Source organism: Protopterus annectens, chromosome 13.part0 (assembly GCF_019279795.1).
Source record: "Protopterus annectens isolate FY-2018-M chromosome 13.part0, PAN1.0, whole genome shotgun sequence".
NCBI lineage: Eukaryota > Metazoa > Chordata > Ceratodontiformes > Protopteridae > Protopterus > Protopterus annectens.
Window position 1 is genome coordinate 1,294,273,294 of NC_056747.1, and position 15,263 is coordinate 1,294,288,556.

The 15,263-nt window shown below is 36.8% G+C and overlaps 1 protein-coding gene across 1 annotated transcript in view; it reads right to left on the bottom strand.

The window, feature by feature from the left end:
• Positions 1-15,263, bottom strand: part of SKAP1 (src kinase associated phosphoprotein 1) — a 2,077,187-nt gene that overhangs the window by 1,087,586 nt on the left and 974,338 nt on the right. The window contains exon 7 of the mRNA XM_044055319.1: positions 8,247-8,359. Coding sequence (XP_043911254.1) covers positions 8,247-8,359 — 113 coding nt within the window. The remainder of the gene's footprint in view (positions 1-8,246; positions 8,360-15,263) is intronic.

Sequence of the window (15,263 nt, forward strand, 5' to 3'; positions counted from 1 at the left end):
TAACAAAAAGGTTTAAGCCGAATAGCAGAGGTTCCAGTATGGATCCCTGTAGTACCCCACTGGTTACTTTCATGCTCTCTCAGGATGCATCTGTGACCTTCACAGTGTAGGCTCTGTCCGTCAGCCAATTAGCTATCCATCTAACTACACAAGGGTCAAGCTGGAGCACATTTAGCTTCTTGGTAATACTGGCTTGTGATACAGTATCAAATTCCTTGTCAGGTCAAGGTATTATGTATGGACTGTCCATGGCTTATGTTACCCTCTGAAAAAAAATAATCAGATTCTTTATTAGACAGGCTCTATCCTTAAGAAAGGCAAATTGTGAGGGTCAAGTCTTTTAAGATGTGCTATACTGTAGTTTATCAGGTCTGTTATCACCTGTTCCTTGGCCTTGCAGATGAGGTTCATCAGGCTGAAGGATCTGTAGTTCCCAGGGTCTGTGGTAGGACTGTTCTTGTAAAGAGGCATCACAACTGCTGTGTACCAAACCTCAGGGACAAAGCCAGTAGAGCTCAGGTTGAACAGCTGTAGAAGCGGATCCACCAGTTCATGGTTAGTGCTGTTCAGCAGGCAGCCTTGTACATCATTAGGCCCCATTCAGGATGTATATTCTGTTATGGAAAGTCCTTTTAACTAGTGTTCTTTTGTTATGATAGGGGGTTTCAGGTCCTTAGGTATACGTAGGTTTTGTACAGATGTCTCTCGAGTGAAAGTTGCAGTTTGCCAGTATATTTACGATCTCTGGCAGATCAGAATAAGTAGTGCCAGTTTGAATACGTTCAGAGTGATGCTGGTAGATACCTTGTAATTTCTTGACATAAGTAAAGAAATATTTGTAATTATCCTTAGCTCCCAATGCCAGCCTTAGTTCATGGGAACCTTAGTTTTCCTAGTGGTATTTTTTAGTACATTGGACAAAATTCTGGTGTTGACCTTATTTTTCTTTAATTTTGCTAGGTATTCTAATGAGTCTGTTCCTCTTGTTGTATTGATTATTTATTAATGTGTACCACCAGGATGGTTTTCATTTTCCCTTCTTTTTTGTTTAATTTTGGTGGGGAGTGCCAGATTTCTGCATTTTTCTAGGAAAGTACAGTTATATTTGAACTTGGAGATATTAGAGAATTGTAGGAAGTGTGTATGTTTGAATATTTTGATATTTGCATCTGGCTGTTTAAGGATTTTGCAACAGAAGGTTACCAATTTGTGGTCAGACTTTACTGGGGTAGGGTACACCAGTAATATAGTGCACATAGCTGTCATAATTGCAAAGGACAAGGTCACAAACATTTTATTCTACAGTGGGCTCTTTGAAGATTTTATTCAGGGAAGTCGTGTTTATGAAATTGAGAAATTCTGGAGTATAGCCTATATTTGTGGTATTGGTCTTACAGGTTGTTGTTGGGTAGTTAAAGTCTCCCAAGGTAACAGAGTTTTTGTATATATGGAGCTCATCCAGTGTATTTAAGAAACTAACATGGTTTTCAGGGGTTGCAAGCTTGCCTGAAGAGTAGCTAAGATCATGTTTGGTATAATAGGAAGCACTAATTTGTGTCTGAAGGATGTGATACATAATATTGGGTGCAAAACCCCTACTCCCCCATGCAGCAATGAGCACAGAATGGCTGTCTGAACAGTGTACGGTGTGTCAGCATGGGTGCAAAATCCTCCCTTCTGCATGAGGAATGTGGACTACAAAGTGGCAGACAGGTGATACTACGTGTCTGCTACCAATACCAACTTCACCAGAAGTTGTGATTAACCTATATGGCAGTGCAGGCAGCATACTCATCCTCTGACCTTTCAAAAGCATAACAGTCAATCAAGCGTTTTCGTATTTTTCAGAACAAGTCTTTAACTCATTCCCTCCAGTAAAGCTCTTTTGAGTGTGTACCTTTAACTCCTAGTGGGTGTAGCTTGACCTTTAAAAATGAAGTTATCACCTTACACTTCTAACAAGTACTCAATGACAGAGGTCAAATATCAATGCAGTTGTGTTTGCCATCATGTATGCTTCAAAATAAAATATTCTGATACCTTGTATGTAGCAGGGTTTTGGAATTATTAATGCAAATATGAACAAGCAATATTTGACTCCTAGAGGTGCAGTAGGAGGTAACTGCAGAAACACCTGGAAGTCTACTTGGCTGTAATGAGTTAAATATTATGCCCCTTAACATCAGAGATAAAGAATCTTTGTGTGGATGTAGTTCAATTACTTAATGAAACTGGTATTCTTAAGTAACCCTAATGTTAACAAGAAAATTAGAAATCCTATTAGAGCACTTTGAGAGGTATGACATGCAATCAACTGTGACACACATGACAATGGAAAAGAATGATGCATTACAAACCAACTAAAGTAACATCACGCACTCAGAGATACAACAAGTCCTCTGCTGTGAATTGTACAGGACATCCTATGTGTCACTGTGTCACTCAGCCCTCATAGGTTAAACAACATTTCCTTTAGACTAGTAATGAATGATTTTCTAGAACAGTATTGCATCCCAAACCTCATGAGCAGTGACGTCTTACACAGAGGTTGCTGTAAACCACCATGAAATGTGAGCCATCAGGACAGAGACCTGTAATGGCACACTATAGAGTGGGAAGCTATGGTGACTGGAGTAGAAGGGAACTGAGAAATCACAGTGGCACACACTGGTACATAATGGCACACAGCAATCCATACAAGTAGTGACTCTGGTATTGTCACACGATACAACATCAAAAGCCACAAGAATACAATGGCATGCAGCACCAGGCATGTGTATAATGCATTAACTACAATGCCATGCAGCACCAGCCATGTGTATGATGCATTAACTACAATGCCATGCAGCACCAGCCATGTGTATGATGCATTAACTGCAATGCCATGCATCACCAGAAATACATATAATGCATTAACCTACAATGCCATGCAGCACCAGAAATACATATAATGCATTAACTATACCAGCAAGCAGCACCAGGCATGTGTATAATGCATTAACTATAATGCCATGCAGCACCAGGCATGCGTATAATGCATTAACTGCAACTGCATGCAGCATCACGCATAGGTGTGTATAAGGCATTAACTACAATACCATGCAGCACAGTAAATACATATAATGCATTAAATACAACGCCATGCAGCATCAGAAATACATATAATGCATTAACTTGCCAGGGTACTGCAATTACTAACCTGACAGGTAAAGCATGATATCACAAGCCACAGTGGAGAGGGGATATCAGAATGCAGTTTAATATGACACTGGGATGACAGAGAATAGAACAGTTTCAGTGTTAGGCATTGCAAAATACTCAAGCTGAGAAAAAAAAAAAACATAAACCACAAGTGCAGTGATCTCTCATGTAAGGTATAATACACAGGATAAGACCTAATGCATTAGGGCAGTTTCCCTCCTATACACTTCAAAGATGATTTGTCTTGGACCTTAGATATCCAACACAGTCAGGAAGTTTATTTGGGAAGAAGGATCAAAACGAACAACACGTCAAACTACACAATACGTGAAAACCATTTTTAAGAATAGAAGAATCTGGTCTAAGTACTACAGGCATATGCATGCAAATGATAACTGTCATGAAAGGAGATACTGCCATCCCAGCTATCTGGAATTTTGTAAATAACTATATGTCATTTGTGACCATCAACATGATTCATATGCTTGTGTTACAAATGTATTAGAAATGTATGTCATATTAGATGGCTTGTACAGACGTGTGTACTGAAGAAGTATTTTACAAAGTGCTGTTTAAAAATGGATCCATAGCATGCCCTGCTGGAAGGGAACAGAAATGTACACACACTAATGTAATTGTTTGAATGTATATATTTTAACTGTGGAAACTGGAACACAAGAGGTTAACTTCAAAAAATAGATGAAATTAAATTACTTTATGGCAGCAAGGGGCCCGATGTCTAAAACTAGGGAACTTTCTGCATAGTATTGCAAGTGTTTTATTGTGCTATGACTTCCAGCAAGTACCAAGACTTGAGAAAAAGCCCTTGTGTATGTATTTTCACAGGTAGATGCTAAATGCTACCAGCTGCATCAATGGTTGTTTTTCACCTGGGATAGAGTTACAGGACAAGAAATTATGTTATTCTGCAGGCTATCCCAGCAGTAATATTTGAGATATTAATTTGGGAAGTCTCTTAGTGAGCAACAGTATTCTGTATTTGTCTTTGACCTTACATCAACATCCACTCACCACATCTGCCTTGCTTGCTCTGAAGTAATTTATTAGCATACAGTGATTCTCTTAGATACAGTCAGGAATATAGCAAACCTTAGCTTAGATGTTTTCTTTATTTATTTGAGACTGTCCTGCAATGTTGTTTTACATATTTCCTGTGATTTTGAACTTTGATGTTACTGTAAATGTATATTTAGTATTGTCTTGTTCTTTTATTATTATTAAATATATTTAAACCTTTCAATGTGGCTAGTCTGTCTACACATATTTAACCTCTGAGAGCACCTGCATATTTATTTATTGACACTGTGTAGGCCACTCCTAATAACCTTGCTGTTTGTCAAACTACCATTTGTATTGATAGTAACATTACACTAAGATTGGACACCCTTTGTTAAGGGCCTTAAAGTAGCTGATAAAGAGATTGCTGGTGGCAGTAATAACTACTTTATAGTCTGGGCAGAAGAAGGCATAGCTAGTAAACCTGGGACAGCCTTTCCCAGGTGTGTGCGTGTGTGTGTGTGTGTGTGTGTGTGTGTGTGTGTGTGTGTGTGTGTGTGTGTGTGTGTGTGTGTCTGTGTGTAAAACACATCTCCAGGAGTATGTGTGTCAGCTACATGGGCAGGGACAAGAGCACTAATTGAACAGAGGCAGTGTTGGAGGTCTTGGCTTGGCCACTCAGCTGAGATCTCAACCCTATAGCTGTCCCAGTTGGGAATCATATTGGGATCTTGAGAAAGAGGAGAAACCAGACCCGGACTGATGTGGTCTCTGTGTGCTCTTAAGGGAAACTGCACTTGATGCAGTGAGCTGCATCTGGAAATACTGTGGGTGTACCTGTCATCCTCCCAATGTACGTCCCCCACTGGTGCTAGTGGTGAGGATTGAAGCTCCTTGATTGCTGGTCCAGTGGTGGGGCATCACAATAACTATAAAACCTTTAATGTAATAGCTGACAGTGGAACAAAACAAGAAGTTCATGGTCATCTGCAAGGATAACAGATGAGATGACTCCTGGAAAACCTGCAGCAGAAAATATTGTGTAATTAGTTAATTTCCTTGGTAATTAGCTGTGTTACTTCTGTAGCTAAAACCCAATGAAATAAATGTTTTTAAAGACTAATTTCAGCAGGGCATCACTCAGGCATTTGCCTAGTTAGTTACAAGATTTGCTGGTTCTTGGGGATACATCTTGGGGCTACTTCAGAAATTGAGGATGGGCTGGACTGCAAGTTCACACAGGCAGATCATTGCATATCCTGACGTTCAACCAGATGTTTATATCATTACCGAGCAGTTCCTTGGTTGGTATTAAAAATGTAACTGTAAAATGACACTTCCTACCTTATTATTTCTGAATTTATAACAGATTCTTTCCAACCCTCCCCTGTCCTGTAATATCAACTACACATCTTTAGTAAACCCTTTCTTCCTAGTGGATAAGCTGCTCTGAAAGTGCACACAAACTTATTCACAAATACCATGTAGATTTTATGCATTCCAGCAGACAGTCTGGGAATAAATTTTATCCCAAGAAAGTAAATCAAGCTGCTGAAATACTTTTAATCTCAAAGTTACTGACATTGATTGCATAATCTAACTTGTTCACAAAATACAGTGAGACAGAATACTAACAAACCCTCCACTGACCTTATGAAGTACCAGTAAGGAAAGTACAACATGGCATCCTGTAAAAAAGAACACCCCATCTAAATGCAAGAAAGCTTCAAAGGTCATTACTTCCTAGGTTTTAAACAGCCTTCATATTGGACAAATATTTTCAGTACACTAATATTCTAAACACAAAAGAAGTACAAAATGGCCAGAATGTTGCCATTGTTTTTCTTGCTAAGGGGAACCCTACCTAAAGAGCAAGTGACACATTAACAAATACTTTCTCCACCTGATGACATACACCTAGGCTAATTTTTGGAAGATTGTCTCCTACTATTGTGAGGTGATAATTGCTAAAGTTTCTCAACTTTATAAATACTTTAAACAGAAAGGTCCATTTCTACTGCTTTCCAGCCTACAGAAATACATTAAGCAGAATTGTCTGTATTCCCACTACCCCCTTAAAAAGCAAAGTAAGCGAGTCTCCTAAGTTCTCTCTCCGGTAAAATAACACAGTCTGAAGGAGCAAAGGATTGTGAAAACAGGCATAAATCTTTTCAGTTAGTCAAATTAAAGATATTGCAATACAATATAGTTCATTTAATCAGGATGCCCACTTTATGGGGACTGCCTGCCGGGAACCGATTAAGTGGCCATTAGTCTCCATGCGGTACATCAGCAATTTAACTGCTGCTTAAAAGGAGCCTTTCTTCTTCTTCCCACAACAGCTTATGATTCAAACATTTTTATTAACCACTGGTGTGCTGTTCCTACCACCCTCCAACTACCATATTTGTCTGTAAGCAGTACATTTTAGAAGTTTTTTCTTTGACAATAAGCCATAACCCCTATATAACAGGGCATACTGTTTACAAGATAAAAAAAGAAAACATAACTTAAATCCACATCAGCTGAGTGATTCACTACTGAATAAGGTTCTAATATGTGTCACAATTTGCATGTATTTTGTGAATAGCTCATATGTTGTATACTTACATTCTGGTGGCTTTCAAATGCGCAGGTAATTCTGTGTTTGCAGATAATAAAACACCATGAAGAAGCAGTTCCCACAGACATAGATACATTGCAAGATAACAGAATAACATCTGTTATTTGATAAGCAAAATGACAAAGTAGTATAAATATATATACTGGATTCACTACCTTGTATGGCACACTCACATACACACAGAAACACACACAAAATGTGATGGTGTTGGTAAAACAGTTAAGGAGTTTACCTATCATTCATCAGGCAGGGTAGCTAAGCTAGCTATAATGTGATTTGCATCCAAACCGTGCTTGTTCATTGGTGTCATTTGACTTGAGTGTCATTTTAACTTTTGAGACCCATAAGTGCAAGTTCCGGAACACAAGACTGAATGTGCGAAAATGGGAATTTGCACATACTAATTCTGAGATTATTGTCTTTTCTGCAAGGTATGGTGATCTCAGACTTAGCATAAGAAATGTGTGAGTGTGTTGGGATGCACGGGTCTTTTTCTTTGCAAAAATAAATAAATAAAACAATAACTTTAAAGGAGAATAGTGATTGTCAGCATCTGCTGTTCTTTAGTTTTGATTTTTTTGTGTGTGATTCTGGGAATCTGGAAAATAACAACAGGGAGATGCCGAATTTACAAAGGTAACTTACAGTTCCCTTTCTGTCTTCTGACGTCTGCCATACAGTATCAGACTGGTGCATTTTTGCACCTTTTCACTAAGCAATACAAATATTAGGTTGCCACACGCAAACACACACTATATATATATATATATATATATATATATATATATATATATATATATATATATATATATTATATACATACATACGCATGTATATGTATGTGAGTGTGTGTGTGTGTTTGGTATTTATAATCTGGCCTTGGTACAAATTTTTTTTATTTTTATTTTTATATCTTTTTAAGAAAAACAATGCAGGAATATCATCTGAGTACTAAGCCCTATGTTCTGACTAACAGCTCTCTTCATGTTTTGCTTCTTTCAATATTGTTTAGTTTTTACTTTCAGAATAAATGTTACAATGTTAATTTTGATAAACCAATACTAATTTGATTATACTTTTCACTTGAACCTTTTTCATGAAGTCCATAAATGCAGAGTGCAGACTGACAATGCCTGTACAGTTTTTGTAAAACTTGTTCTAGTTAGAAAGTGTAGAGAGTACATGATGTCTTATAGATGATGTATATGATATCATCAGTGTTGTGTACATCACTATAAAAGCCTTATCTTGCAGATGATGACTATGATGTCATCAGTGTTACACATATAGTACTATAAAATGCCTCACCTTGCTGGCGTATGTGATGTCACTGTAAATGCTGTACATTACAGATGATGTCTCTGATGCTATTAGTGTTCCATGCATACCACTGTAAATGTCTTACCTTGCTCAGGATGTAAATGATTTCACCTTGATGAAATGAGAGCTCATCCTGTCCCTCACCAGTGCAGTCCCATAGTCCCTGATAACAGTTCACATAATCAAATGTTGGAGTTCCTAAGAAACACAAGACAAAATATATTGCAGGCTGTAAATGACTGGACTGGTGCCCATTAACTCTAAGAACACTGTCATACACCTAACCATCCCCTACATTACAGCACATTTCAGGCCTGAAAGGGTGCCTGTTACTGTATGGATGACTGAGTCAGTCATTAACAAACATTAAATATTTACAGAAGCAACACAACTGGGAGCTTAGGCAATAAAAAGATAAATGCATCCACTAATGAATGAAAGAAATTAGCCAGGAAATGTAATTTTATTGTATAAGGCCATCCTGTAAACAAGCTGAGCTTATCTTTATATTAGTAAACTCCTAAAGCAAGCCAGACCTTTTTAGGAGATACCTACAGGCAGACATAGCAGTGGTGTGTGTGTGTGTGTGTGTGCGTGTGCGTGTGCGTGTGCGTGTGTGTGTGTGTGTGTGTGTGTGTGTGATTAAGCAAATAAACAGATGCAAGAAGCTATTCAACAGGATGCAGATATTTCACATTTTATTAGTAAAACAATTAAAAAGCGAGCATTTGATTTCTGAGGCAGTGATGGCAAGTCTATAGTTTCTGCAGTATAACTTGTGAGTTAGCTGCCAACCCCACTGATACATAGACACTGATAATACTGTATTTCTGGATGTTAATGTGAAAGATTTTCATGCAAAAAGAAATTGTTTGCACCTAAACAAAAACACAGTGATAACTTTCCTACAAAAATTGTTTGCACTTAAACAAAAACACAATGATCATGGCTAACCATAAAATAAAGATGGTTTTACTAATAAGTCACAAATGCATTACAAACTAATCTGCAAATATTTACACAATTTGATGTGACGGAGACTGCATTTATGCCATGACTTCTGAAATGACAGCCAAGATTCAGTACTCCAATGTTTATTTCTACACTCAAAATGCAGTGAAACATAGCAGTTATACAAATAAATATGCTTCAGGTTCATCACATTCACATACATCTTGTTTTGCATGCAAAGACAACTGAATATATGAGGCATCCAAGAACAGTACAGGTGCATTTAGCAAAGTAGCATGTGGTGCTTTACCCCAAAGCAGACTGCGTGTAACAGATTAGACCTCCTTCGGATTTGCTGAAAATGTATACCGATGTCATCATCTATCTATACGTCCTTTAAATGAGACAACACAGCAAGTCTTTCAGCAAGACTATCTGAATGATAGAATGCAAATAGCCAAACTTCAAAAGTAAGTGAGACATAGTAGGGTTATTGCAGCCAGATAAAAAGAGTTGGGGAAAACCCATTAAATTAGAATCATATGATAGCAACTCATGTTACCAGACTAACATTCAATAAGTTCAAAGTATGCTGTTCAAATGACGTTAGGTCAACAAATTGTATTTTTATATTGAGTAAGCCAGCTTTTCCATCTGGGAAGATTATAATATTTCACTAACTATGAGATAAACCAATCTCAAAAGTTCTATGACAGAAATCAAAGAAAAGCAACTGCAGGTCCCAGGACTTCAAATCTCAAATTAAAACATTTTTTTTTGCCAGACTCACACCCCCCACCAGCACAGGGACACTCTGTCCCTCCACACCACTGCTAGTTATAGCAACCTGAACACTGCTGTACCTAAGAGTAACAGGAATACTGTGATGTATGGTAATTCCAGTCTCAGTATACACATAATAACACTCAGATATTAGATGCTGTATCTTAGAGTATCAGGAATACTCTGATGTATGGCAACTACAGTATCGGTATACCCATAATAACACTCACATGTTAGATGCTGTATCTCAGAGTAAGAGGAATATTCGGATGTACGGTAATTCCAGTCTCAGTATACACATAACACTCATATGTCCAGATAAAAAATACCCAAATCAGCCAAAGGTCACCCAGTAGGAAAAAAGTAACTGTTGTAGAAAATACAAACCAGGTAACCACCAGGACTGTCAGCATATAAAACTTTTATTCAGAATAAAAGTTTTATATGCTGACAGTCCTGGTGGTTACCTGGTTTGTATTTTCTACAACATAACACTCATATGTTAGATGCTATATCTGAGTGTGTAACAAGACTACAATGATGTATGGTAATTCCTGTAATAGGCAATTCTGTAATAACATTACTCTGAGATAGAGCATCTAAGATGTGAGCGTTATTATGTGCATACTGAGACTGGAATTCATAGGATGATAGTATCATAGAAAGTTAGTAGGCTAATGGCCATAGGGCCTTTAGAAGCCTAGCCAAGTTACCCTTGTTTCCATGATCAGCACCTATTGCCACTGCCCAAGACAGACAGAGGTGGAACCCCCGGGGTGAATTTACGGTTACCCATCCAATCGGCCAGATTGCGTTTGAAGAGGGCCAATGAGTTGCTCTGTTTGACATGAAGTGGGAGTCTGTTCCAAAGGTGTGGTAACCTCTGGGAGACAAATATATCCCTCCAGAAGGTTCTATTAATGTCACATACCAGGTTAAGGTCTTTACAGTGAGTAACCCATGTGCCATTTGACTTGTGGATATGCAGCATTTCCAATAAAGCGGGGTCAGAGATTGCCCTATACGCAAGCAGTGTCATGCCAGAATGACATATCCCTGAAGCCAATGTATTCTCTTCTTTGAGATACGGACATCTTGGAACTGTTAATAACAGAAGGTGGGGGTAGAAGGGGCAACCCTAAATGGAGCTGTATGTCCACTAATTTATGAAGTCACAGGAATATAATTTTTTTTGCATTGCAGTTTCTAAAATACAGTCCTTGTATTAGTGCTAGTTTACAATGCACAAATAAATGTACTAGATCTAATTTTCCACTCTTTGGTAAGTCTATATTATTGGTCCCACGTTTGCAATACAATATGCAATAGTAGTACATTAAACATATGACAATATTTATTTTAAAAAACAAAAATGGCATTGGGTGCAATGAAGAAGCAACCAAAAACACACTGTGACAGCAGAGGAACAACTCAAAGACTCCAAATAGCGTAATAAAATGTAATCACCGCTTTCATAAAAACTTTTTCAGAATAACTGCACAATAACATCAAACTGTTTAAATACACTCCATACCAATTAAAAAGCACCACTCATTCAATTAGTAAAAGTTAACAAGATTCTATTACAATGTTAACGTCCATTCTTCTAAAAAGCACTTTATATTTATACTTTCATCCAGCCCAGGTGGACTATCAGCACACAGTCTTAATTGCCATAAAGTCTCCTTTCTTTCAACCTTATTTTTGATGTTCCCCCTCTCAGGCCTTTGTTAATATATTCTAAAATAGCAAAAGAAAACTTTTTAAACATAGTGCACACCAAAGTATGCCTATATAAAAAGCATTATTAATGTCTTTGGTTTTAATAGCATAACAGTGTTCTTTAATATGTCTACTAAGCTGTCTGGTGGTCATACCTATATAAAATGCCATACAACCAGAGCATAAAGCAATGTATACAACATGTGATGTACTGCAAGTAAACCTACCAGACACAGCAATAGTACGATCTTAATGTGTTAAGCTAATGTATGGCCCTTCATAGATAAACCTACAAGCAGAGCAAATTAAACATTTATAAGTACCCTTTGGTTTATCTGACCTAGGAAGGTGAACGACAGTGTCATCATGTTGTAATAAATCCTTTAAACTACCTGATTTTCTATGTACAAAACAAGGAACCTTCCCCAAAATACTTGACAAATCACTATTGCCACTAAATATTTTCCAATTATCAGTGGTAATATTTTTAATCATGATGCTGTCTACAGACATATCCACAACACATTTAGGCTGATTTAGTGAAAGGTCATTGCCTAAATCATCAGTTGCTGTTTTAACTGTTAAACCATGAACCAAAATAGATGGAAAATCTAAAGATCTCCTACTAGAGATCTCAGATGCTAAATTACTTAATAAAATTTCTAGATAACCTCTTGCTAAAAATAAACTAGTAATAAATGCTGTTTCTATAAAGAAATCCTCATCACTACTTGTTAACCGAGAGGCTCTGATATACTGTCCTTTCATCTCATGAAAGCAAGGTGGTTACTCTGGTAATGTAAATAATTATTTACATAAGTCTCTTTCCTATATATCTTCTTAGAAAAACTTTGTTCGACTGTATGCCAAGTGAGGATCACAGCTAAATAATTGACCTGGTGCCCTACATTACGTAATGTAAATTTCAAAAAGTTACTTCTTTTATTTAGCTGTTCTAAGAAAGTATTTGCTTTTTCTTCATATTCTTTCATAATAAAAAAACAAGTCATCAATAAAACAATACAATAAAATACCCTTAGCTAAAAAAAAATTTGGCAAACATTCCATTTCCCACCAGGCCATAACTAAACTTGCAAAGGCAGGAGCAGCTGTGGCCCCCAAAGCAACTACTCTTCATTGCTTATAATATTTTCTGTTGAATACAAAAAAATAATTTTCTAACATAAGTTCTAGCAACGAAATACAGGTCTTAAACAAGGTTTTTAAATGTTATTTACTCTGATGAAACCCACGGACTGGCTGGGTGAAAGCGCTAAGTGTGTAAACAATAAATTTTGATAAACGGTGATATCAGTCTACGGATTACTTTTATTTTTATTACTAGTTTTTCGTTGTGTTTCTATATTTCGTTTTACAGTTCGTTTGTTAAGTATTCCGTTTTTCTGGTAAACTGTTTAACATAGAGAGTCAAATACAATGGAGCAACTTTTAAAACAGCAATTGCTGATCACGCAACGCCTATTAGCTACATTGCAGGAACAAGGAACTGGCACTACAGCTTGTAATGGGATTAATAATAATTTAGAAAATGAAAATGGTAATATTTCATTGACAGAGACTGAGGAACAATTGTTCACGATACATTCCACACCAGGTACATCACGGAGTGTTCCGTCGGCTAGTGATGGTTCGAGGGATTTAATTGGAAGCCGAACATTACGCTCGAGGACAGGAAACCAAGGGCAGCAAGTTCCGCTTCCGAATTCCAGTATGAACGCTAGAGACGGTGTAAAAACTAATGGCCAGAGGATTTGAGATATAAATGAAGTACTTTCAGCTCCAAAATTTGTTATTCCAACCCACAACAATGTTCGTGACATGGGGTGTTTAAACCAACAACTGCAGGACTTCGAAAAGACTTTGAGAAAGTTTAAGACACTTCAAATGGACAACGTTTATCTTGAGAGGTCGTTGGAGCTAAAACAGGTGCCCAAAGGACTTCGTATGTTTAAATTACCTTTTGGGTTTGAACATAACAGTGAGTTGTTAAATGAACTTATGGACATTTTTGATAATACAGGTATGGAATTGATGAGGCTGATTATTAAGAATAATAATTCAAAACTTGCCAGGTTGAACGAAACATTGATTGCTTTAGATAATAGTATAAGAAATGACTTATTGTTTGAATACAACAAACATCGATTTGATAATGTTATTATTGACATGGACAGATTTGTTAATAAGGGATTGGATATAAAAAATAGTAAATTACATAGAGACACTCAGGACTATACAAACAAAAAGGCTTATGTACATTTTAGGGAATATAAGCGTTGTATAACTACAACAAATAACAACACAGGTACGAATGATCACGTTAATGAAGGTGATGGCATGACACAGCAAACAGAGGGTCAAAATAATACAAGGGGACAATAAAATAAGGAAAATATAGACCAAGTTTTTTTAGAAGAACCATATGTAAGGAGGTCAGAGTGTATAAGGGATCGTTACCAGGGTCAACACCTACAACAGTACCAAAGGAGACACAGAACCAATTCACACTATTGAATGAACAGGTTGACACATCAGTAGTCAAAGTTGATAAAACCTTTGAGAAGGAAATGAACACCTTGTCTGACATTGATGTAACACAGAATGAGTATGTAGAGAGAGAGAGAGAAGGAATTATATGACAACAGTATGTATAATGATTCATTTTTTTCTAAATGTGTTGAAAATATTGAATTTTTGGATGAGATGGACAACAGAGGCATTAATCAAGAGTTTAGCTGTGCAATAATAAAAGAAGGTGGATTTACAGTATATAATTATACGAATATAAATCTTTGTCATAATTATGTGTCACTTTTCAAGAAAGGATTTAGTTACGTTCCCAATTTTAAACTTGATATTGGGAAAGTTATGGTTAACTTAAGACTGTATACAAGATTATTAAATCTAAAAATGTTCTTTTCAAAAAGTGTCAACAACAAAAATACTGAGATAGATACAAAAAACATTACTTTAAAGAGAACAAGTACCTTTATTCCACCTCAAAATTCAGTGATTTACTTATTTGAGATGCTGTGTGATATGCAGATTAGGAGGGCGTTAAAGGGACGGTGTGAATATAAGGATAATTTAACAACAGCTGAAAGGTTTTGTTTAAAGGAGTTGACAACATCCGATAAATATAGAATTATGAAACCTGATAAAGGAGGTGGTGTAGTGGTGATGACAAAAGTGGATTATCAGAATAAAATGTCGGATATGTTAGGAGACAATGACATATACGAAAGAGTTTCAAGGTATGAAATGGTAAAAGCATACACCAAGATTGATTGGCAACTGTATGAAAACTTGATTGAAGGTGTGATAAGTAAGGAAGAATATAGCTATTTACTAGTGGAACATCCAATCACGCCTTTGATTTTTGGTATACCGAAAATCCACAAAAACACGAACAACCCCCCCCCCCCTTTAGACCAATAGTTTCAGCAAAATGTTCTAAATTTGAAGCTATGGCACACTATATAGATGTGAATTGTAAAGAAGTTGTAAAGAAACTACCTCACATTCTAAGGGATTCCTGGCATTGCTTGGAAGTCGTGAAGGAACATTTGTTGAATATTAATAAGGACACCATTATGGTCACAATTGATATAGTCAATTTATTTTT